At 37.9% G+C, this 27,599-nt stretch overlaps 1 protein-coding gene across 1 annotated transcript in view; it reads right to left on the reverse strand.

Annotated features, from left to right (window-relative positions):
• eml5 (EMAP like 5) overlaps nt 1-27,599 on the reverse strand; it is a 137,387-nt gene that overhangs the window by 56,376 nt on the left and 53,412 nt on the right. The window contains exons 5-13 of the mRNA XM_079832912.1: nt 12,999-13,184; nt 11,423-11,558; nt 10,790-10,991; nt 9,187-9,324; nt 7,063-7,319; nt 3,999-4,211; nt 2,975-3,142; nt 1,955-2,061; nt 1,723-1,841 (exon numbers count right to left, since the gene is read on the reverse strand). Coding sequence (XP_079689038.1) covers nt 1,723-1,841; nt 1,955-2,061; nt 2,975-3,142; nt 3,999-4,211; nt 7,063-7,319; nt 9,187-9,324; nt 10,790-10,991; nt 11,423-11,558; nt 12,999-13,184 — 1,526 coding nt within the window. The remainder of the gene's footprint in view (nt 1-1,722; nt 1,842-1,954; nt 2,062-2,974; nt 3,143-3,998; nt 4,212-7,062; nt 7,320-9,186; nt 9,325-10,789; nt 10,992-11,422; nt 11,559-12,998; nt 13,185-27,599) is intronic.

A 27,599-nucleotide genomic window follows, 5' to 3' on the forward strand; every position in this document is an offset into this window, starting at 1 on the left:
ACGCCAACATTTTCCTATTTACATGTTGTGATGTGTATAGTTACATTGTGTACTAAGACCGACGGAAAATGAAAAGTTGTGATTTTCTAGACCGATATGATTAGGAACTATACTCTCATTCCTGTGTAATGATCAAGGAACTTTGAGCCGTACCATGAGTGCAGCGGCGCAATGATATTATGCAGCACCTGATAATAGTCCACGGCACACTCTGTGCAAGCAGATTGTCACGTTGTGTAGCGGACCCTGTCTGAATGATGGCCAGACTTTACTGATGTTTCATGGAGTTTATTGAAACCGTTTGATCTCCAAAAAATCACTGTAAGAGCTGAACAAATAAAGCAAAGAAGTGCGCATTAACACCTTTTACACAAACTTTCTCTCTTCATAGCGTTATCATGAACATACAGCGAAATACACAAAAATACTCATTACAGATGACAGTAAACACACCTTATGCCTTTTCGGGGGGTGCTTAACAAACTGCAAACTTTAAATCTGCCTAACCACTCAGATGAACTGCGAGCTTTCACTATCTTTCCGTAAAAATCCATCAAAATAAAAGTCCCTACTTTAAACCTATTTAAACACACAGAAATGTCAAAAATGTACACAAAAAAAACAACTAAGAATCACTAAAAAACTAAAAACTATAAATCACAATGAAGTCTGTTACACATTGGTTATGTTGATGGAAGTTAGCCTATTATCAGGTGCTGCATAATATCATTGCGCCGCTGCACTCAGTAAAATTCCTTGATCATTACGCAGGAATGAGAGTATAGTTCCTAATCATATCGTCTAGAAAATCACAACTTTTAATTTTACGTCGGTCTTAGTACACAACGTAACTATACACATCACAACATGTAAATAGGAAAATGTTGGCATTATTTTGACAATTATTGAGCAGTAGGCTAGCTGGAGCCGTTTACCTCCAGTCTTTGTGCTAAGCTAGGCTAGCGGTGGGTGCGTCAGACAGAGTTATGGCACGCACGGAGATGAGAATGGTGTGTATGAACTTATCTAACTCTGGGGGATATGGAGAATAAGCTAAATTTCCAAAGTCGGCGTGCTCCATTAAGTTGATCGTAGAGACCATTGCTGGCAATTGTTTTACGATCAACTTAAACTTACGAAGCTTTTGGGAAATGCAGCCCAGTTTAGTAAATCTGGCCCCATGTGTAATATTTGCTTTGAATTTCACTTTCTGTCATTTTTAAAAATTCTGATGGTACATATAAGTCAAAGTTTGTAACTTTCTAATAATATAGAACTAACAAAGATTATTACCAGTAAATATACTGTATATATGAAATATAAAGAAATGGTTGAAAATATTTTATTTTATATTACCTGAAATATTATTATTATGAGAGAAACAACAATATAATTTAATATTGTAACATTGTTTTTAATGAATCAATTATATTACAATACAGTATATGCTATTATTTTATATTTTATATTGAATACAACTATTATAACTCTTGTGTTTTAATAATGCCAAACAAAAAGAAAATCCTTGCAGGAAAAAGCAGATCATAGTGGCCAGACAGTTTGTAACATGGTAGCTGTTGTGTGTACAAACTGTATACTACTAACTATGCTCATGTTTGGGGGACAAACTTTGAATAGTACTGATTTATTTGCCATCTGTTCAGTACTTATGAGAGCTCCTCAAATAATAATGTGGGGCTGGTGATCTGCTGAAGCACTTACCCATGAATAAAGTGCAACCTCATTCCACTGGCTGGAGCTCTTTCCCTCTTCTTCATGGCCATGGCACGATGCTTCTCCTTACACTGCTCTTTAAGCTGAGGTAGATCTTCTTTGTAAACCTGAACAACACATTTTCATCATAAAACTCATGAGAGAATGGATCTGCTGTCAGGTTTTGATAAGCATACAGTATGTATAAAACAATGTCTTTTTTACTGATGTCATCACAAACCTGTCGTCTGTAAGTATGCTGTGTTTCCTGTTCGATTTCAGAGTCCATCTCAGGCACATCTGACTGATCTGAGTCGGATTCCTCGCTATGGGAGTCTACTAACGTCTCTGTAAGACGGAGAGGGCAAAATGTCACCTCCTGCGATGATTATGCATTCCACTCAAGAAAAACAAATTAACAAATTAGAAACAATTCCATTTATCATGATCTCCTGAGAAACCCTGTGTAACTTATTAGTAATTTAAGTGCTCCCCCTCCCCTTTATAGATTTATCACTAAGAAAACTGCTGATGGCTAATAAACAGAATTGCCAACATGAGCAGTGAGAAAACCATTAGGAAAATGAACAGCCACATGGTAGACTGAGCAGCAACAAGCAAAGAAAAAAAACACAAGAAAAAGGAGACCCAATTTGCATTAGTAAAGGTGCTTTGCTTATATAATCTAGCACATATTTCAGGAGCACAGACATTCATTTCCACAATAGAGTTATTCATAATTCAAGAGATTAAAAGTCATCTCTTATAATGCTGGTTACCCTAGTGAAAAAACCTATACCAAAATACATTTATTTCATACTAAGTATAGTAAAAATCCATTAACATATTTACTGACATATCACTTAAAACTTACTGATATAAATATTATAATTAAACTTTATTTGGAGTACTTCTTTATTGCACAATGCACTTTTTTATATCAAGCCTAATATGTGTTTTAATAAATATCACTATTTGTAAGGATAGTATGATCACTGTACAATATCAGTCTATAAATGCAATATATAAAGTATACTTGCAATAGTCCAATTTTTGCGCAATCATTAGCTGGACCTCATCACTATTTCCGGATAACTAAAGTGCATTAAGTACAAAATTAGTTGTTCCAATTTAGCAGTAAACCAAAAGTACAATCACAGGGTGTTTATATTGAGTACATAAATATGTAATTTTTTTTAGTAGTAAACCTATCATAAAATAAATGTATTTCAAAGGTATCCAAAGAAATTGTGGCTCACACCTTGAGGAGCTAAATGAAGAGTTTCTTTTGACTTCCTTTCAGGGACAAACTTCCACTGGAACACTGAGTGATCGGCTCCACCAATAGTAATCACCCACTGATAATCATGTGACCATCTGACATTGGTTATGTGTGCTGAGTGTCCTAAATATTTTTTAAACTTCGCACCTAGAAATAAAAAATAACATACACTGAGTAAGCACAATCATTTGTGACCTGGGCTGGCAAAATGAGTCGCAATGAGCTAAATTTTCAAAAATTAGGTATTTCAGTTGTTACATTCTCTATTAAAAACCTTCAAAATTATATATGATTTGTTTGAATCAGACAAAAAAAATTACTGAGCTACACCTGTTTGAAGTCGATAGAGTCAGCAAAGTCCATTTTGAGAAAAATCGAGTTTTCTGAAGGTGCCAAACAAAATCACCTAGCAACCATACCTTAAAATCAAAACCAAATATCTATAGGAAAAATATATATTCAACTTTTTTTTCCATGATACCACGATTGTTTGATTAACATTAATGAAACAGACAGCCTATATATTAAGACCTACTGTACCTCACGGATCTAACACAATGTTACACATCAGATGTTTTTCACCAACAGTTAACCAAATGTTCACTTAAGACATAACAGATGATGTTTGTCTGAATACTCACCAATACAGATATTTTGGAATACTGTAATTCTGTGTCTATGTGTATATCGGGATTGTGCGGATCTGTCGGATCTGTCAGTCAGTGCGAGTGAGATCGTTTTCATGGACAAAGGAAAGGTATACTTCTTTTCGAAAACGTACAAATAATGATATTTTTAGATGTTTAGTTGCTATTTGGAGCATTGGGATCACTAGATGAGGGCTTAATGAACATATGTTTGTGAAAACCTCAAAAAAATGTTTTTTGCCTGTAGCTCGAAACTATCCCATGTGCATTCCGACTCCTTTTGCCAGCACGGGTCACATTTAAGTCATAAACATAAAAGAAACCAAAAATCACACACACTGAAAAAGAGGACCCACCTTTTCTTACACATGGGTACCGAAATAATTTAACTAATCCATAATCATCCGCTGTAACTAAAACTTGACTACTGAAGTTGGCATCTACAGAGTTGATGTCATTGATATCCGAGTATTTAGGCCAGATCCCATTCACTTCCGGCCCGAGGACACAAGTCCATGAAGACCACTGGACAAGCTTCAGTTCTTCTCTGTTGGTCACTTCCTTGCCACCTAAACACAGTCGAAACCATTGTCAATAAAATTTGATTATCCAACTTGAGACATAAATACTGAGGAAAACAATATTCTGTCATGACAACTCTCAGAGTGTTTGGCATGGTAATGGATATGACAATATTGATATGTTTGGTCTTGGTGGAAGAGATGCAGCTGCAGAGCAAGTATGGGACTTTCTACTGCCAATACATACACGACAAGTAAGGCTGGAATACACTACATGACTTTTGTTCAGATTTTTGCCCCAATTTGCGATCTGAGTCAGAAATAGTTGCTGAATGTCTGTGCCAGTCTGCAGATTTTGTAAGTTGACAGAATTTACAGAAAATCGTATAGTGTATGATGGGCACAAACTCCGAATTTTGAGACGATTTTAGAACACATATAGTGTAATGCATCGCTAATAAAATACTGGACATAATACAGTCATAATACGCTAACCAGACAATGGAAATCAAGGGTTCAAAGTCACAAAGATTGAGAAAAAAATGGAGATGACTTACCATCCAGATCATGGATCACAAGCTTGGCGCTTGACGAGTGTGATCATGTTGAGATACTAGGATATACCGCTTACAGCCGCGAGCTCACGCATACCATGCATGAAATAAATGTATTAGAAAACGCAGAATCTGCAGTTTGTTTAGTAATTGTTTGCAGCAGTTTCAGTATTCACACAGTGGGGTTAAAGGATTAGTTCACCCCAAGATTTACTCACCCTCAAGCCATCCTAGGTGTATATGACATTCTTCTTTCAGATGAACACAATCAGAGTTATATTAAAAAAATGTCCTGATGTTTCCAAGCTTTATGATGGCAGGGAATTGGGCATCCATCATAAACATACTCCACACGGCTCCAGGGGGTAAATAAAGCCAAACAACCATCGATTCACTTCAGATGGCCTTTATTAACTCTCTGGAGTCGTATGAAGTACGTTTATGATGGATGGATGCACTTTTGAGCTTCAAGCTTGTGAGCCCCGTTCACTGCCATTATAAAGCTTGGAAGAGCCAGGATATTTTTTAAAGGGGTGGTTCCGTGTTTTTTTTTCTAGGCTTGGTTGTGTTTATGAGGCGCAGTATAACATGTCTTAATACTTCTTTTTTTTTTTTTTTTACGCCGTATTTTTCTTATATTTTACCTTTATTCCACACCGCTGTCTCCACTGTCCTTTGAACGGCTCGTTTGCTTCCAGCTTCTGTGAAGCCCATCCCTCCGAAAAACGCAATGGTCTTAGATTGGTTAGATGGCCAAATGTAGTTTGTAGTTCTGCAACAGCTCTCTCTCTTTCGTAATGACTGTGACGTGGCCTCGCCCACTTTGTTGCGTGTTCGCGGGGGAAGTGTTTATGTTAATAGCAAGGGCTTATGATGTCACCAACCCGAGAAGAAGCTTGTTGTAGTCCAAACCGCCCGTTTTTGTAGGCAATAAACTGCCATAACTTTAAAAGACAATATCTCCGTTTGCCTTGAACTTTCAGCGCTGTAACTTTGCAGATACTGTTTATGCTCAAGCAGCAACATTACACACTAACTAAAGTTTAAAAAGTGAAATCGCATGCAACCACCCCTTTAATATAACTCTGATTGTGTTCATCAGAAAAAAGAATGTCATATCCACCTAGGATGGTTTGATAAGGGCCAAATTGCGATGGCTAGACGACTGGGTCAGAGCATCTTCAAAACTGCAGCTCTTGTGGGGTGTTCCCGGTCTGCAGTGGTCAGTATCTATCAAAAGTGGTCCAAGGAACAGCGGTGAACCGGCGACAGGGTCATGGGCAGCCAAAGCTTATTGATGCACGTGGGGAGCGATTATAAAGCTTGAAAGAGCCGGGATATTTAGTCATATAACTCTAATTGTGTTCATCAGAAAGAAGAGTGTCATATACACCTATGATGGCTTGAGGGTGAGTAAATCATGGGGTAGTGAACTATTCTTTAACGCAGCTCACGCTGCTCCCAGGTTGAAAGGAAATCCTTATAAAAACGGGAAAAAAACACACGGAAGAATACCAACTCTAACATGAAAGAGAAATTGCTTCATTAATTACTGTACTGTTAGGTTTCTCATGAGACAGTTCTGAGGTAAATTCTGATTCATTCATTCATTATGTTATTATTCATCATTATCCAGGGCTCGACATTAACACTTGTCCGGGATAAGTATACGGATTAAAAGGTCAATAGCTGCGAATGATTGATTACATTAAATGTAAACAGCGACTAATAATGGCTTATATGTTGATGAAACAAACATAGATAAAACTATGCCCTTCACCTCCTGTTGTAATCTGTTGAGTCCATACTGACCGTGTCTACACCCCAGACCGTCTCCAAATGCATTGGTTTGTATCTTCCACTACTGCGGATCATCTCCTGCCGTTGTTTCACCTGTACGTGTTTCTAGTTGTGCTGGAAATGAGTTTAAAGTCTGGTAGTGTGTGATACTCAGTCCTGTAGTGTATGATGGCCAGCTTTTCTCTGTAACCATTTACTAAGACGGCGTGTATGATGCCTGCTGTTTAAAAATCTGTTCAGATTTTAAGTCGTGTAGTGTGTTCCAGCCTTAAGACATGCTGCTGCTGTACAATATAGTGTACATGAATAACCAGTAGCAGATCTATACAGGTGGAGCTGGGAGAGGTGGTGGGTTTCTGAAAGCACCCGGCACTGCAAAAGCAAATGCTAACCAAGTATTTGAAGGTTGAGCAGTGAGCTTATTGGCTACTGATACAGCAGGAACCAATCAGATGTAAGCAGATTGAGTTAAGGGCCTATAAGCCTGTGCCATCTAGAGATTCATGACAGAACTTTGTATTTCCAAGACGGCACAGAGCTCTTACTGGGCATCCTGTAGAAGAGCCGCCGACCGTTGCCATCATTGGTCTGTAGATACTTGCTGTCAGTGGACCAATCCATGTGTGTGATGAAGCTGCTGGAGCCCACGCATTCGCCCACCTTCTTATAACGCTGCACAACGCCATAGATGTCCACCGAGTTATCGTTAGAGCCCACGGCTAGGTGCGCTCCGTCAGGGGAGTACTTCAGTTCGTGGATGGCCTCTTTACGGTCCTTAATGTGGACCACCTCCGTCATGTCCCTGCAAAATACAGAGTACAGATCTAACAGATTGGCATATTTTACTGCATTGTAACATATTTTAGGTTGTTTTAGACCAGAGATACTCAAATTGTACAGCTCAGGGGCCACTTTTAGAAAACCCAGAATGACCAGGGGCCAGTGAATAAAATGATCTGATAATAGTAATAAATATTTGATTTTGGATGATACTTGAATCGGCTTTAAAATGTGCAGTAACAAACAATTACAGCTTAGAAAAGCCTCATATTGGAATGATTTTATTAAGTGTCAGCTACTTTATTGAAAGACCCTTTTCATTTTATAAAGAAAATGTAGTCAAAGTGAAATTAAATTTGCTAATGGTTCAATGATTACACAACCTTTCAAAAGATTTTATTTTTTTTATTTAACAAGGACCTAATACACAGTAAAGACATTTATTAGGTTACTAAAGTTCGACGTTTATTACGCTACTGTTCTTTTGAACTTTCTTTTCATCACAGAATCCTGAAAAAATGCATCACGGTTTCTACAAAAATATTAATCAATACAGCTGTTTAAGACATTTTTCTTGAGCAGCAAATCAGCATATTAGAATGATTTCTGAAGGATCATGTGATGCTGATGCTGAAAATTCCGCTTTGTATCACATAAATACATTACATATTAAAATAGAAAACCATTATTTTAAATAGTAATAATATTTCACAATATTACTGTTTTACTGTATTTTTGATCAAATAAAAGCAGCCTTGACGAGTAGAAGAGATATATCAAAACATTAAAAAATCTTACTGACCCCAAACTTTTGAATTGTAGAAGTGTGTCCATGATAAATAAAATAAAGAATCATTTTTAAAAAATCTAGTTAAAAAAAACATGTGCCAAGTTCTTAGAACTCTTAGTACTCTTTGCTTTAATTTAATGACTCTAAAATGTCATGTGGTCTAACCATCAAGCAACAACATGTTGGATTTACACCTTGAATACATGTGAGTTTTGAAAATAAACTTCATTATTTAAAAAGATTTCAAGATAATTAATTGACAATTACCATTGCACACCTGTTGGTAATAGATAGGTGCGTAGGAAAAAGGATAAAAATCCCAAAATCTCAAAAGTTAAAAGGAAATCCCTCATATTATCGATACCGATAGCAACGTTTTGGTCTCATGACCTTCATCAGATATGCCTGATGAAGGTCATGAGACCGAAACGTTGCTAATAAAAAGTTTTTGATATCTTCTGCAAGTATCGATAGTGTGCGGATTTCCTTGAACTTTTACAGATTTCAAGATAAAAAATATATGGTAAGTGGTCAAATCGATTTACTGCATTTAACATAAAAGTTTATATATATATATATATATATATATATATATATATATATATATATATATATATATATATATATATATATATATATATATATATATATATATATATATATATATATATATATATATATATATATATATATATATATATATATATATATATATATATATATATATATATATATATATATATATATATATATATTGCATTACATAAACAAAAACCTTTATGTTAGATGCGATTAATTGTTCAATTAATTGTTTTAACAGTTTGTTTTTTTACAAGTATCTTGAATTATTAATTCAGAATTATCACTCAATTTTTGGGGAGTCACACCTGATGACATTTTACAAACTATACTAACGTTGTCTTGTCATCAAAAGGTCAATTTATTTGATATTTTCACACAGTCATGAGGGTCTGCAGGGGTTCCATCGTTTTTTTTTTTTTTTTACATGTTGGTCGACCACATGACAAGCATTTTCAAATATTAATAAGTAGTGAAGCAGTTTTGATAAGCTTGTGGAGTATTGCGTGGGTGTTTTTACCTGACTCTTAGCACCGTGAAGGATCCGTCTTTCATGCCCAGAGAGAGGTGGATACCGTCTGTACTAACAGCAGCACAGCGTATAGGCTCCTCCATGTTGCAGCGTGCTATTAGCGCATGATCTACGAGACTCCAGATCCTCCAGTTCAAAAAGATACGCAGAGAAAAAGAAGAAGTAACGACCCATAAAGATACACAAATTAGTGCATTGAACATTAAAGATCATGTTCTTAATAGTTTTCATCTAATGCTCAGAGGTTCTATTATAGCCCATGAGACATGAAGTGTGTAATGTATATTTGTATATTTTGTAAATGTATATTTTCTGTACCACTAGCAGCACCAAACAGAATTACATAAGTAATCCCTCGTGAAAAAGAGATGCACTTAATTGTTTTGAATGTGCACTTGTAGTGTACATTTAATATTAATGGAATAAAAGGGCAATTAAATGTACTTAAAAAGGACATTTTCATGACAGTTTCTTAACACACTTAATTACACTTTTAAAAAGCACATGTCAAAGTAAAGGTTATACTTTAATGTACATTCTAAATCATTATGGTTTAATAATCTTTTGTTGTGCTTTTAAAAAGTACATTTATTTTATGTGTTGATTAACATGCTAAAGTACATGTAAAGAACCTGATTGTAATTTTAACTGTGTGCTATTCAATATTACATTTAAAGTTAATATATTTTTAAATGTACTAAACTGTAACTTCATCATTACAAATTTGTAAGCTAAATGTTTAGCTTGTACACTTTCGACCGGATTGCTTTCATAGTGTAAACGCTCGAATGTGTTTGAACAGCCACAAAAGACCACCTACATAAACATATTGGCAAGGTTTAAAAAGACGTGGGCAAGTGATTTCCGTCAGCTGTCCTGAAACGAAAGCGAAAGTGTTGAATGGGAGCGCAGATTGCTTTTATAGTCCAGGTGCGATTTCTTCAGACCCTGTATGGTATTGATTTAATATCGGTACTTCAGTATTAGATTGTGGTACCGTACCGAAGCCAAAATTGTGGTATTGAGCCATCCATAGCTCAATGTTCTCTCACCAAACCTGATTTCTAACACACACTCGGCGTGGTCTTGTCGCTGTCCGAACGGAAATGAGAGCTGATGCTCTCCATATGTTTTTCCGTACGTAAATTGCGTGAGCTTATTTTGTCCATTAGATCAAAAAATCTGAAAAAGCCCATACATTTACCCGCCCATAGACCCTCCCCTCAAAGAAATCAGGACAGAAGTTGTTGAAAGTGGACAAAAGAGACAGATTAAAATATCAGGTGTAAACAGGAATGTGTCTCCGTCGTCCACTTGTGATCCGATCGACCAAAATGCATCTTAATATCAGGTGCAAACAGGGCCTCAGTTCACACTTAAGTATATTATTTTAAAGTATATTTCCATAATAAGTACTCTTTTTATAAATATAAACTTCTTTTTCACAAGGGATCTTTTGTTTTCCATTTAATCTCATTGCCATCTTAAAAACAACAACAGCTGAGCTATTCATTTATTGATTATAAATGAATTATATAGGTAATGATTTATCTTTCCAATAGAGTGATTCAGGTTTGTTTTCAGCTCTTACCTAACAGAGCGGTCGTCGCTGCCGGTCATGGCGAGGGGTTTGGTGGGATGAACCGCGAGGGCCCACAGCTCGCCCTCGCAGTGACCCTGCATGATGAGGAAGGGTTTGGTGCGATCATGTACCACCACCTCAAAAATCTCACTATCCTGCGTGCCCACCAGAATGTGATCCCCTCTCCAGCACACGCTACGCACTGACAGGCCTGCACAGATCCATCATAAAAACAGTAAGTATGGAACTGAAGCTAATCGTGGAAGTAAACAGACATGATCCTGAAACATACGGAAGGATGTACACTGTAGACCGTCAAGGATGGAGAGGGTGCTTGATAATACATATAGACGTCTGGGATTGGTGACAAACAGGGGAAAGAGCTATGGATATAACACAGGTCGGACAGCCTGCATAAAGAACACTGACCACTACAACGCACCTCTTGAATTTTCACCTCTAGCTACTGATGAGTCATAGAAAAAGAAAGTAAAAGAAGAAAAGAGATAGAGCTCTGTTAGAAACAAAAGACTTTTGCATTGTGGGATCCTGAGTATTTAACGACAAAAGATAAGTGCTGGACAACTTAATGGATTAAACAAAATAAATGTCGGTGAGGAGTTTGTAGAGGCTGTGACTCACCCTTATATCCCTGGTCTGTTTCCCTGAGGTCAATGACGGTGATGGGTTTGAAGTTCAGGTCCCACAACCGGATGCAGCCATCCCTGCCTCCCGTGGCAAAGCCTTCTTCACACGCATTCATGCTGAAAATTCCAGACTACACACACACAGAGGCTGAAAGTCTTTGACAATTGAAACAATTCGAGAATCTAAAGCCTCAAACTTTCACTGCACTGACAGAATTAAGGGTCAAATAACGGATCCTTGAAAAAAAATTGCAGATCATCATCAGATGATCATGAGAAACCCAACTGTTCTCATTGTCTGTAAATGAAACAATTAATTGCATTATATAAAAATACGTTTAGTAGAACTCAAAACTTCCTTCCAAAAGCCAAAATACTTTCATCAGAAACCAAATTCAATTGACAACCACTCACATTTACACATCAACAATGTCAATTATGAGATAATGAGGAAGCAGAATAGATCCAATTATTCCTAAACATCAAAATAATAAACAATAATGTGGGAGAAAGATTGAAAACTTTAATATTACTTTAATAAAACTTATTTGGTAACAATTTAGTTAGTCCAATTCTCACTATTAACTTATTAGCATGCATATTACCAGGATGTTGGCTGTTTATTAGTACTTAGTTATAAAGCACATATTAATGCCTTATTCTGCATGACCATATTCTACATCCCTTAATCCACCCAATACCTAAACTTAACAACTACCTTATTAACTATTAATAGGCAGTGATTAGGCGTTTATTGAGGTAAAAGTTGTAGTTAATAGTAAGAAATGGACCCTAAACTAAAGTGTGACCACGTATTTAATAAATCAAATATAATTAATATAATAAATAAAAAAAGATTAAATATGTTTAGTTATATTAGTTTATTCATTTGAGAATTATAGTATTTAATATTCATTTTAGATTTTAAAAATCATGTATTACCTGAAATATTAATATTATGAGTGGACCTTAGGAAAATAAATAATAATAAATCATTAAAAACTGTAATTGCAATGTGATAATTCATTAAATATTTGAATGAATAAAATCTGTATTATACTATATTGTATTGTATTGTGAAAACAGACTGTGAAAAACAGTTTATTCTCTTAGCATTTTGAAATATTCACAAAAACTCGAACCTTTAATTTAGGTAAAATTATTTTACATTTAGTAAAGTTTTGATTTTGTGAATATTTTAATTGAAGGGCAAAGAGGTAAACAGCAAAGACATTTAGAATTTATTTAGATATTTTTAAATGCTAAAATTATTAGCAGACTTTACATGTTATATTAATAAACACATGTATGATATGAAATTTATAAATAACATTTTACCTACAAAAATATTATTGGTTCATTAAGTGGAAATTGGAATGAATAGAAATGACTAATTAACAGACATTAATTATTCCAGTGGCACAAGTAATCATTTGCATAGGTTACGGAGTATCAAATGCTATATCATCTTGTACTATCCATCCAGGCTACAAACTCAGTTCATAAATCAGTGTAAGCAGATACCCAAGTCAGGACAGAGGGGATGCTGTGTAAAATTCTCCCTCACTTACCCCATGAGCCCCTTGAACTGTCCGGATTAAATTGATTCCCTTCCAGACATAGATGTCTCCGTTCAAGGCACCTGAATATGTGATCTCGTCCCTTGCACAGGCCAGACAGAGGATAGTCTGAAGGTCTCCAGTCTTCCCAAACACACCACGCTTAGGGGTCAGAGCGTTCCCACACAGACTCCAAAACTGAGGGCAAGGGAGAGACATTAATGAATGAACAATATGTGAATTTCATAAACACACTTGGTCTCATATCATTGCACATGAATAAACTGAGGTCTAAAACATGAATCATAAGGCTCTTTGATTTATTTTGGAATTCAAAGATTTGTATAGCATGACAGTTGCTGTTTCCTACTTAGTTTATTTGTAGCAAATAATTGAATGCACAACAGCATGCGTAAAGGTGCACATCTATTCACAAGCTAAATAAATCGTTGAGGACACTCACACACAAGCTCACAAACATACTAATGCTTACTCGCGTTAAACACACCATTAAAATTCACAGACACGATCTCAGTTCAGAACAAACACGGAAAGCTCCCACAGCCAGCGCATAATAATTGGCTCATTGACTCTGATTCAGCTGTGTGTGTGTGTGTGTGACACTTCGGAGCTCTTTTTCATGAGGTCACATGCTTCTGATTAAGAGAATGGCAGGGTCAAACTTTGTGAGGCCTCAAACTCGTCCTCAGCGGTCTAGTGCAAGAAAGCTGAAGTGACCAACGGAGCCGTCAAAGATGGTTAGATAGATAGACTTCTGAATTGTGTACTCTGACATGTCATAACCAGTGTTGGGCACGTTATACTACTCCTTTGGTAGTGGAGCTCACGTTATCACCTGGGTTTTTAGCCACACATTTTGTGGCGGCATGTGATGATGTGAGGCCCTTAGATTAGAATTACTTGCCACCGACGTGGAGAGACTCTTTCTTCCTGGGCATAAGCTGCACGTTACATAAACATTCTTACCTTTCACCTCAACGAGGGAAAAGTAGCGCTTATACTTCCAGTTTGCGAAAGCTTCCGTTGAAGTCGTTGGACGTGTGTGGTGTGTGTGACTGTGCATATGCGTGTGCGTCATAGGTGTGTGTGTGTGAACTCAACCTATCAACCTCAACCTTGTCTCCCACCCACCAATCATCATCAGTTATGTGTACCAAACACGCATGGCATGCACGCCCGCACACACACACACACACACACACACCAACCAACCAGAGAAAAAAAAAAGTTGCAGGTCCGACTGACAGAGAGCCTGTTTGGATGAAAACCGCTTCAGTGAGCTCAATTATAGTAACGCCGCGTTTTGTTTTCTCAGTAACGCTAACGGCGTTGTAACAGGAGAAACAGTAATTTGTTTGATTACTCGTTACTGAAAAAAATAATTTCGTTGGTAACGCCGTTTATCTATAACGCCGTTATTCCCATCACTGGTCATAACGTAATTTTTTAGGTTCTTCACACTTGCACTGACATATCTTAAAGGAACACTCCACTATTTTTGAAAATAGACTCATTCTCCGACTCCCCTAGAGTTAAACAGTTGAGTTTTATCGTTTTCGAATCCATTCAGCCGATCTCCAGGTCTGGCGGTAGCACTTTTAGCATAGCTTAGCATAGATCATTGAATTTGATTAGACCGTTAGCATCTGCAATGACATTACACAGCGCCTGAAAATAGGCTAACTTCCGTCAACATAACCAATGTGATGACCTGCTTACACAGAGAGCGCTGGGGACTATTTACAAGCGCTGTGTAATATCATTGCGCCGCTGCACTCATGGGACGGCTCAAAGCTCCTGATTATTACGCAGGAATGAGAGTATAGCTCCTAGCCATGTCGGCCTAGAAAATCACAACTTTTCATTTTCCGTCGGTCTAAGTACACGATGTAACTACAGAAGAGTCACATTTTAAATAGGAAAAATATCAAAACTCTTTGGTCATTTTTGAGCAAGATGCTAACGGTCTAATCAGATTCAATGATCTATGCTAAAAGTGCTACCGCCAGACCCAGAGATCGGCTGAATGGATTCGAAAACGGTAAAACTCAACTGTTTAACTCTAGGAGTGACAGAAAATGAGCCTATTTTCAAAAAAAGTGGAGTGTTCCTTTAAAGGGCACATATTATGCCCTTTTTTACAAGATGTAAAAGTCTCTGATATCCGCAGAGTGTGTATGTAAAGTTTTAGTTTAAAATACCCCACAGAGAATTTTTTCAGCATGTTAAAATTGCCACTTTTTGGGGATGAGCAAAAACGCGCCGTTTTTGTGTATATCCCTTTAAATGCAAATGATCTGGTGCCTCTGGCACCCTTTCAAGAAGAGGGCGGAGCTTCAAGAGCTTGTCCTCCGGTGTCAGGACAATCTCATCTCATGGGTTGAAAATGTCAGAACAGAAACTCTGCAGTCGGACAATAATGCCTGCAGAGCCAGAAAATAAATGCTGTATGGAGATAGAACAGGTATAGTTGTTTAATTACGGTTATAACTTAATTGTCATCTTGCTTTTATGCACTATTAGTACAAGCATGTTGTAGCGGACCCTGTCCGAATGATGGCCAAAAGTTTACTGAGGAGTTTTATGAAGTTTATTGTACTTCACACAAAAGATGAAGCGTTGTTTTACTCCACAAAACCAATGTAAGACCTGAATAAAACAGTACAAGAAGTGCACATTAAAGTCCATGAACTCTCTCTCTCTCCTTATCATCAGCATACACAGCGAATAACACAAAAACACTAGTTACAACAAACAGTAAACAAATATATACAGAACTTTTCAGGGGGTGCTTAATAAACTGGTAAACTTTATATCAGAGTTTCTATTAAAACTCTGATGAACTGTAATAAAGTTTGCGCTCTCCCTTTCGTTACTGCCGTGACCAGTATTGCTTTGGAGACTATAAGCTGGATCACGAACAGTTGGTACAGCTCCATCCTCGAGTAACAACTTTTTAGCAAAGCCTGTATTGTATTCGGTTGTTAAGTCTGACTCTGACGTCATGCGGCAGCGCTTCCGGGTCCAAACGCCATCTCATACCACAAGAAAAACAACAAACGGTGCTAATATACACACACAATGTGGTGTAATACTACAAAAAAACGTATCTCCATACCAAAATTCCAGATGGCCAGACAGTGATTCATCTTTTATAAACCGTTAAAATATTAATGTCTGTGACGCTGTGAGCACAGAGACTGTTGTGTAGACTCTAAGTATTTAAAATATTTAACTTTTTAAAATGTTTGATGTTTAATATGAATAAATAGCACTCATAAACTGCCGTCGATGGCATTCTCAAGTGAAACGAGTTGAGGCTTGGACCCAGAAACGGCGTTCCTTATGTCCCGACTTAACAAGCGGATTTCCCCTCGTACACAAAGCAGTCTGAAGTGAAATGATTTTTCTGCAGACATAAACAAATTTAGGTATATTTTGGAATGCATTATCTTCAAAAACAAAAGTAATCCAATGCGTCTTCAGCGGCTCAGATGTCGGGATGTCTCACTCAGGGCGGGTCTATGCTAAAACGGCAGTGAACCACTGTAAACCATCGTGGGAGGGGTCTGTGCAAAGTGACGTCATTTTGCCCAGAACAGCTTGTTCTGAGACACTGCTTATGATTTATGGAGATTAAATAAATAAAAAAGCACTGAGTGGATTTTTTTCATTATAGGGTGGTTGTGTACACACACTGCCAACACACATTTATGGTTCAAACACCATGCAAACGTAAATTTCGCAAAATAGGTGCCCTTTAAAAAATGTCAGTGCCATTGTTTTGTCTCAAGATGCACACAAGTAATGTTTTTTTTCTAAGGCATGTTTATAAAAGCTACTTAAATGTCCTAATTGAACTAAGGCCTAATCCTGACTTAATCTAATCCCTGTCTGTGAAACCAGGTCATAATTCCATACTTATTGTGGAAGAAGTAGTCTGGATTCTATTGCAGCTTTCATTGGCCAAAGAGCTCTGACTGACATGTAAAGAAACCAATCATGGTTCATTTTGCTTCGTGTCATGTTTAGGGGCATGAAAATGTAAAGTAGATTTCCCCATGATGATAGACCGGCGTGCATCTAATAAATGATTGATTCAAGAACGTTGTGCAAGCGTACAAAAACAATTGCAACCCAAACTTCACATACTTTTGAAAGTCCATTGTTTAGTTTATCGCTAGCGCCAATTTATCCCCAACTGCCATATCACCCCCAAGACTGGTTTCCCACTGAAGCTAAGCAGGATTGAGCCTGGTCAGTAGCTGGATGGGAGACATCCTGGGAAAACTAGGCTGCTGCTGGTAGAGGTGTTAGTGAGGCCAGCAGGGGGTGCTCACCCTTTGGTCTGTGTGGGTCCTAACGCCCCAGTATAGTGATGTGGACACTATACTGTAACAAGCACCATCCTTCGGATGAAACAGAGGTCCTGACTCTCTGTGGTCATTAAATATCCCAAATTTGCCCATTGGCCTCTGTCCATCATGGCCTCCTTATCATCCCTATACTGATTGGCTTCACACTCTGTCTCCACTCCACCAATCAGCAGGTGTGTGGTGGGCGTTGTGGGGAAATATGGCTGCCACCCCATCATCCAGGTGGATGCTGCACATTGAAGGTGGTTGAGGAGATTCCCCCCTTCTATATGTAAAGCGCTTGGAGTACCTAGAAAAGCGCTATATAAATGTAACAAATTATTATAGTTGATCCTGATAAGCGCTCATTGTCACAGTTGTAAACACAACGTCTTTCTTCTTCCATAAAGAGAGTTTGGCGTAATGAGGGCTGTGTTTCTAGGTGGACCATTAAGATGATGACTTCATAAATGACAAAGTGTATCCCATTTTGTGTGCCATATGCATCAGACGTTCAGCCAACGTTCCATGGGCATAACGTCTGAGACTAAGCCAATAGTAAAAGTACTTATTATGGAAAAATATACTTTTAAAGAATACTCTTAATTGCGAACAATGTAATGTTTTCGGATGCAGTTCTGTCATGACAACTCTTGGAAGATTGGTATCCCGAGATTGGATCCCGTAGCAGATCTATAAAGGGGAAGGTGGAGGTTTCTGAAAGCGCGCTGCAAACTCCTAATAGCAACACTACTGTTATTTGTCTGAATGTTGAGCTGTAGACCATTGTCCGCTGATGCAACTGCAATCAATCAGCTGTGCTATGTAGATAATGATGTGATCGCTACCAAATGAGTTGAAGACCTATCAGCCTGCGCCATCTATTTTCATGCCAGAACTAGGTAATTCTGTTATGACAACTCTCGGGAGATTAGTATGGTAATAGAGATTGGCAAGGTAATGAATATGGCAATGTTAATGTATTTGGTCTTGGCAGAATAGATCTGCAACGCTGCTCCAAAGCAAGTACAGAGACTTGCTACTGCCAATAGTTTCACAGAAATTTGCTGCACATGTAACATACATGAAATAACCCCCCAACAAAGCAGGAGACAAGAGAAAAGGGCAGCATCCTCTTCAACACAAACATCTAAACAGATAATTTACATGTTGTACAGCCAATGCCAAAAAAGCTGTTGTGCAACAGCTGAAAAGAAGATTATTGCTATAGATTTATAAAGCAACTTTTCACCCAACACAGTTGCGCAGGGTAATGGGAGAAGCACATGCTGAGTGAGAAAACAAGCTGCTGCACTGGCAGATATGCATATATCTGCACAATGATGACATAGACAGCAAGGCAGTGGCGTAGGCAGAATTTTATTTTTGGTCGGGCCTGGGCAAAAGTGAGTGGGCACTTTCACACGCACAGGTGTCACTATCACTGTCAACATAAACCAAAACTGCAGCTACAACCTGTCCACATACAAAACATGGGCAGCGGTTACAACAAACGTTAGACATTTACTTTCCGCTTTTCGAATATTTTCTTCATTTTTAATTGAAAATAAACACCTTTCCGATCTGATATGTGATGAGAAAAGGAAATACGGCGAGTTCGGATTCGAACCTCAGGTCGAATTGCGTCAAAACTCCAATGGCGTGTTCCCGGCTTTACAGAATTAACCTGAGCTTGGAATTGAAAAGTCTTACCGTTAGCTACTTGTGGCCTGATGGATGGGTTCTCTCCCGCGTTAATGCAAGTTTTTAAAAGTCTTTTTTATAGAATTTTGCATTGCTGCTGTTTATCAATCACACAACTGCAAAGTATAGGCTAAGTGAATAGGTAAACACACTTCATGAACTCACAGGCACGAGCCGCGTGACATGCATGAGACAGCCTGACACCTAATTGCCTAACACAGCTGTCAATCAAACTCATCAAGCATTATGCAAAAAAATTTTTTTTTTTTTTTTTTTTTTAAACACATTTTATTTATTTCAGTATTTGAGATGTTATAATAATTTTGTAATTACGTTAAAATAATTTAAACAACTGTTATTTAACAAATATTATTAGATTTGTATAATAAACTGGGGGTGGGGGCCTAGTCATCATAGTGGGCGGGCCTGTGCCCGTCAGGCCCGCCTGCTGGCTACGCCCCTGCAACAAGGTATAGGACAAAACACCCCCCAAAACTAGCAGATCGCCAAGGCATATGTACTGTTTTTTTTTCCATTAAGGCCGTTTTACAGTTTTACTGTCTATGTGTACCTGGGCTACTTTGCCGACCAGCTTAACACTAGTAACCTAAGGCTATGTATGCCTTGGCTACCTTGCCGAATGGCTTAGCACTAGAAACGCATGTGTTCTCGTGAACAATAGATATACGTTGCAAGCTGATAGAGATAAGAAACCAAGCAACCACCTGAGCAAGTATAATCATCATCATTATTTGATAAATGAAAAGCCATTAGGAGCGATAATGAATGACAGGAGCTGCATAGACACAACTGCATAACGCTCCAGCTTATGCTTAGTAAATCACAATTCACTTTAAAGTAAAACTTTTAATTTAACAATATTACAAAGTGTACTTAAGTGAGTTAAGAAATAGTCATGAAAGTGTACTCTATTTAAGTACATTTAAGTATTCTTGTATTCATTATCATGAAGTAAAGTTTTTTAAATATATAATTAAGATTTGAAGTACATTACAAGTGCACATTCAAAAAATATATATAATCACGCATTTTCCTCAGTTAAAGCTGCACTATGTAGCTTTTCCGTCCGCTAGAGGTCACCTATACAAAACAAAGGCATAGTTTGATGACGCCACGTTTGAGCGCAGACTCTTGGGACATGTGGTCTTCACCTCACAGCCGGTGGAAAAGAATCGGGATAGGACTCGGGCAGAAATCCTGTTCATGGATGAGATTATTAATGTTACTGTAGTTTGAAGCAGAGCAGGACCGAGTATTGTGGAGCTGAGCACGGCCGCTGGAGTGATTGTTAATAAGATGAATGCAACACACGCCTCGCGAGCAGTGGGACTTTTATTATGCCACAGTCGCCGGCGACACTTCCGCTTTTCCGGTCATGAGTATGAGGTAACGCAGTTCTGTTTATCATATAAATACATCTGAGTGTGTTGAAAATGATGTTATGACGTTACTCTGTGCGTTCGCTCGGCGGCTGCTATGACACTTGTTTACACTGCAGTGAGAGTAAAGCGTTTCTGCAGAATAAAACCAGAAACCGAGGGGAATGCAGATATGATGCCATTAACAGGTGACTCCCTCACACGTCCCGGTTCCTTGGTTAAAAATAGCAATTTATAGCAAAAATAACATTTGGGATATTGTAAGTACTCAACTGAACAAAATATACAACACTGGCCTTGTGGTTTTACATAGTGCACCTTTAATATATAGGGTTATGAACTGAAGTATAAAATACCAAAATGATGAAATGCCAATATCACGAAGACAGTGAAGCAGTGTCATTGCATTTTTACAGTGAATTTCTGGCAACCAGAGCTGTCAGATTTTTGTTGTTTTTTATTTGCCATACATTTAGCAGGGTTTTCCATGAAAGTCAGGGCATCTGGCAAAAAGCTGACTGAAAGAGAATGAAACAATGAAAAAACAGTCGCTGGCCCATTAGCAACCTTGCACTGGGGCAGACGGTGCGGTTCCAGACAGCCAGGCTGCATTACGTCAGGGAGATTCAGAGCCATGGTGAATCACAGACTCCACTGTTTATGCAGCTCTGGTAAAGCTTTAATATAATCAAAATGAGTCAATGCTATTCATCTGCCAAGACTCCATTAGAGGCAGACTGTCTTTATCCTGAGGCACGTCCTCCCCCTGTCTTTCCGCTCTACGGGGACAGCCACCTCCTGCTTGTGTGTGCAAGCCACCCTGAATCCAGCACATCTAGACTAATCAAACAGCCTTAAAGTCACCAAGACAGCTATAATTAGCATACTGCGAGAAGGAAAAGGATAATTTGTCCGGGGTGGCCCACTACACCTTAATCTAGTTACATCTAATTGTGTGGTCTGCGGCTTATGTCACATATCTGATTTCTAAACCATTGTTGTGATGGCGCTGTTGAAAATATGGTGATTTTGTTGGACCCTGTGGGCGAGGCTGTGATTATGTTGTGTGTGTGGTGGGAGGCAGTGAGTGGGATTCTTTGAACAGCCTGCCTCAGTTTGCTCTAGTCAAACTGTACAGGATCATCATGAGACTCATTGCACTATATATGCAGTTAAGTGGATTGAGAACAGCCAGGAGGATCTGAACAAAAACCTCAGGAAATCTGTCAAAAGCTCAAACACATGCAGGCACAATGACGATGGTTGGAACAGAATACAAGCTATTTACAGAATTTTGCACAGTATATGCAAAGAAAATATAAAGTAGCCATTTTGCAACGATAAACATTTCATATAGTTGAATGCCATATTGTAGTCAACAGGTGCGTTGCTAGATTCTTTGTAATGCTCCCAGTAAAATTCTCAATAATATTTTACTGGTAAATCCATGTTAAGAATCACAACCAGCAATGTTTGATTCATAAATGAACCTTTCATTTGAGTCTTTTCAGAGAATCGGTCAACCAAGGGTGTGTTTCCTGTAAGCATTTTTAGCCAACAATTCTCTTTCGTTACCAACATCGTTCAGCGATTTGTTTTTTTCCAAAACCACAGTTACAACAAACATTCGCAAACAGCATTGCAAACTTGTGTGGTTGGGACTACAGATGATCTGTGGTTAGAAACATAGTTTCTTGTTAGTTTGACGCGGACTTACAAAGATTATGCGGTACATTCTATATCCTTTATTCCATTTAAAAACGAGATCTCATGCCACGAGATCTCGGGAGACTAAACTGTGATGAGATTTCTCGTCGAGGTGAAAAGCTGTCTCGTGTCATATTATCATGATCTGGTCATGACGGAGTGTGAGGGTGAAGTTAGGATAGAATATGCCAATGCTACGTTTACATTACGCCTCCACTCTAGTTTTGCTTTTTATAGAAATAAAAAGAATTTAATTCAGGTGGATAACAGTCGCTTCAATTCCATCATCTCATCCAACACGAGCTGTTCGATTTGTACATAGTACGCAGCACTGATCACGTAAGAAGAAGACATTGAGCGTGTGTTATGAGTGTGTGTTACGTGTTAGTGAAGCGCTTGCATTGAAGCGCTCCCTATTTACAGAGTACGCAAGATTGCGAAATTGAAAATGAAAGTAAACGGGAGCGCACATTCAAAACGCGATTTCAATACGCTACCGCTGTTTGAAAGCGGTTCCCTGAGGCACGCAAATATCTCCCAATATAAAAACTATCTCGTTGTAACCATCTCTTAGCTCTGTATTATGCTTGAAGAAAAATGTGGTCTCTATTTGCACTTTGAATATTGAGTACTTTGATTATGGTATTATGGTTATTGTTTGCGCTAAATATCTATGCTCAATTTGTGGGAAGGAGTTCAGTTAGGAGGTCAAAAGAAGCTCATGTGCAGTTCTAAGGTGTGAAGAGAGAATCAAACATGAGAGAAGCCAGTCAGTTGAGCTTGTTGTCTTTTACTGCATATGAAAATGTATACTCAGAAAGTAGAACTGAAATTACATTAATTACATGATGAGTTAAAACATTTCAAATGCACCTGCAAACAATTTTTCTGGCCATGTGTTTCATCATTGATGATTTCTTAAAAATACTATGTAAAAATCTTGTCTCGTTCTCGTGAACCCAATCTCGTGTATCGTCTCAAGAGATTCTAGGTGTCTCGTCACACCCCTAATATATGAATATATATATTTAACAATCAGCGTTTTTGAAGAATGCACATGTGCATAAATGTGTAAAAGAACCCCAGAGTAAGACATAAGAGAGAAACCCTGGATAGAAAAATTTAAAGTCCTAAATTTAAACACTGAACCATTTGGAGTAGTTTCTCCTTCAATGACATAGATACCTAGACTATTACCTATACGATAAAATATTACAAAACATAGCTAAAATACATAAAAAATTATATATGAAGATAACATTTTTCAAATGAAAGAAGAGGCCCTCTGCTTTCAAAAATAAAATAAATCTAGGTTTATGCATTTTTTTATCAACATTTGAATGTGAGAAAGTTTCATCAAAAAAGCACCACTTTGAACAAAAACCTGACAAAAATGCATTTTTGTCAAAGACTATGTCCGGATCAGGTTCAGTATGATGATCAAAACACAGATGGAGTAGATGAGAGTCCATCAACACCCCCAAAGCTTCACAGTCCTGCAGCTGGGTCGACATTTGATTCAGTAACATTAGGCAGTTTTGATTTGCATCCTGTTTAATGTTGCTGATTGCGTTATTTTATGCATCTGCTTACATATGTGCTGTGTCTGAAATTGAATACTTCCCTACTATATAGTATGCAAAAAACAGTATGCCAACAATACATAGTACATAGTATTCGAAAAACAATAGGTGAAAAGTCCCCGGATGACCTACTTCTCAAGGCAAGATTCTGAAGTGCGCATTCGATGGACACTTTACTATCCCATGTGGCCACAGGAGAGGATTTATGAATGGAGGTGAAGCGACGCAACTGACGCTGGTAGGTCACATGATAATCACAACATGGCAGATGTAGTACATATGTAGCACACATTCATACGATATAGAACGTATTTTTTTTACCTTTGGCGAAGTAAGTTCAAATTCAAATGTAGCACCTAATCAGACAGTACGCTGTTACGGATGCACCAATGTGCTTGTTTCTGCTTCTTCTTCGCCTGATCAGGAGATACAGTACTCTTTCAGAAGATGTGTAATAGCGCCCCCTAACTTATAACAGTGAAAACACAGAAAGACAGAAATATATCTGTCAATGGCGGGGAAGTGTTTTCTTATAAATGACAGAAAATATGTCAATGGCGGAGAAACAGTAAATTGTACTATGTTTTATTGTGTAAACCGTATCTTACGTTTTTTAGACATATCCTGTTATGGGAGGCTGTTCATGCCTGATCTCACATGACGCACCATGTGTGTCCGGACCGCTAATGGTAGATTGTTCCAAATCAGTCACTTATGAGGATTTAATTTCAGTTAATATGTATGTGTGTAATACGTAGAGAATGTCCAGTTTCTTAAATGCTGAGCTATCTTTAGCTTGCCTTGAATAAATTATAGAACCACACAAAATGTTGCTTTTCATCTGGCACCAGAGAGTTTCAATTTCTCTAGGGCTCTCTTAAAGAGAGAGAGAGAGCGAAACGGGGGATTACAGTGCGCTAAATCTCTGGCATGCATTGAGTGCATAATCGCTGAGTGAGCGCGGGCCTGGGGAGCAGAGCAGATGTCATATGGTCGAGGGGGTAAAGACTCAGAAATTATGTGGGACAACTGCTACACCATTCTAACTAGAGGTGGCTTATATGAGAGAATGGGGGATATAGTAAGAGAAAAATACTGACACAGCAAGAGATATAGGGGATGCACAGTGATCTAAAGAAAGAGAGAAAAATAAAGAGAAAGATAGAGAGAGAAAAAAGGATTAAAATGTATAGCCCATGAGGATTGTGGATTACTTCATGACAGGAACCTCAGGCCAAAGCTTTAGGCCAAATGATGAAAGAGAAAGAGACTCTTGGGTTTTAAGGTATGTGTATTGTGCAATATTTTACTTATTTAATGGGGAAATTATAAAAAATGTACTTTGATGACAATGTTGATATGTTAGGTCTTGGCGGAATAGATCTGCTACGCTGCTGCTGCTGTAATTATATTGTTAGCAAGTATGGGACTTGCTACTGCCAATACATACATGACACATGCTGCAGCTGTACAATATAGTGTACATGAATTACCCGTAGCAGATCTATACAGGTGGAGCTAAGGAAGGTGGAGGGTTTCTGAAGGTGCGTGCACAGCTACAGCAAACATAAACCAAGTATTTGAAGGTTGCGCATGCAAGCTCATTGGCTACTGATACAGCAGGAACCAATCAGCTGTTCCCTATAAAGAATGATTGCAAGCAGGTTGAGTTAAGGACCTATCGGCCTGCGCCATCTAGAGTTTCATGACAAAACTTTGTACATATCTGCTTATGGCCAAATTCTAAGTCAGGAGAATGCATTGAAACAAGAACTGTACTTGCTTGAGGGGCAGGAAAACCTCACTGGTTCTTGCGGAAGCTCAACTGTGCTTGCTTGAAGCGTGAGAACCAAGTGCATCATGCAAGCATGTTTGAAAAAGTGACTTATATTAAACCGCTCAATTCATATGCATTACTTTTATGATGACTTTATGACGTTTTTTTACTACTTTTAGTTGTGTGGATAGACAAATGGATAATCGATGGACAAAAATAGCAGCGTTTCCATCACCCTTTAAACTGCGAAAACTGCGAATTGAAAATACATCTAATGGAAACACATACATTTCACAAAAACTCCCATATATCGCAAACAAGTTTTTATTCTTGCATGAGGTGGTTTTTCGGGCAATTCGAAAAAGGAATATTTTGCAAAACATAAAAAAACAAATGTTTTGCATGTACACCAGGTCACCTGCCGTAAGAACTGGCGAGATGTAAAATGTGTACCTTGAATGCAATGTAAGTTGCTTTGGATAAAAGCGTCTGCCAAATGCATAAATGTAAATGTAAAAGCTGATCATTCTTTAAAGATGGCACGGTATGTTTGGATAGAAGACAAGACAGAGTTATTAATTAAACTCATTAAAGACAAAATAATTATGGGAATACTGGATTCTAAACAACATGAACAGAAATGCCACAATTTATCAAGACCTTGAAGCAGATATGAGGGAGAAAAACCCAAAACACCTCATACATGGCCGCTCAAGTATAAGGGGTTTTCATTGCCATTAACGCTTAGATAACACACCCATGTGTCCTTCGCTAGTGCGGTGGCTGCGATATACATAAACCTACCAACATCCGCTGTCATGATTTTTGGAATGACTTAGCGCGAGAAGAAAAAATGACGCTTTATCGGATAATGGAAACCCCCTACGTCATTTAGGAATCGTTTTTTATCGATATTTAGAAAATGTTATCGATATTTAGAAAATACATTTAGAAAAACATTTTGCACAAATCTGTAATGGAAACCCGGCTAATGATAAGAGAATATTAAAAATATCTTCATTTGTGTTCCAAAAATGAACAAAACACTTATTTACATTTACACCTTTGTCTTTCAACTGCTTTGTTGGTGGAAATCGCTGTATGTGTGAACTTCACTTTAGAAAGGAAGCAAAGTAGCATGCAAGTTTTTTTGGAAAAGGGCTGAGAGAACAACAATGATGGTTTCCCAACCGTGGAACACTCTCTGAACCCACTTGAACCATCTTTCAGTAAAGATTGCAATCAGGTCAGTAGAACTGTACTTTAACTGTATGAATCAACAACTGAGAGGGAACTGAAAAGGAATCTCACAATTCCTTTCATCAAGCTGAGCTGGAAAAGTGTTTCCGAATGAGTCCTGTTCCCCTTCTTCAACTAACATTACTGAAGGGATGCTCATGTTCTTCTCAGAACTGAGGCTACAGACATGAAGAGGTACATTATAATATCTGCATTTACATGGACCCTAATAATCCGATAGTAATCGAACTGATAGCAATAAAAAAGTCACATTAACCAGTGTTGGGGTAATGCATTCGAGTTACTTTTCAAATAACTATTAAAGTAATGTATTACTTTTAAATTTACAACAAAATATCTGAGTTACTTTTTTAAATAAGTAACGCAAGTTAAATAGTTTACCCATGTATTGACTGACAGCTTTCCTGTCCACATATTGAGTGAAATTGTGAGTAAGTGCAGAGGCATTGTCTGTAAACATGATGGTTATTGTAGTTCTAGACTAAATGTGAACACATATTTACTCATATCACTGCACAAAAACAGATTCAGTATTCCTCAAAATGAATAAAAACAGTGAAATGCAAACTCAGAATATTACTGTCACATGTTTAGTCTGTTTTGGTTGTGTTTTCATTCTGTCACGTGTTTTTGTCTTCGTTTCCCGCCACTTGATTATCACCATAGTTACCCTCATTAGTTATGGTCGGTTTAGCGGTGTTTAGTTAATCATCATCTGTATCACCTGTGCTTCTTTTCACCTGTGTTTGTGTCACATGTCTGTCCTGTCTCATTGAGCACTGGTGGTAGGTGTGTTCGACATCGGC

This window comes from Gobio gobio (genome assembly GCF_949357685.1).
Source record: "Gobio gobio genome assembly, chromosome: 13".
Lineage (NCBI taxonomy): Eukaryota > Metazoa > Chordata > Actinopteri > Cypriniformes > Gobionidae > Gobio > Gobio gobio.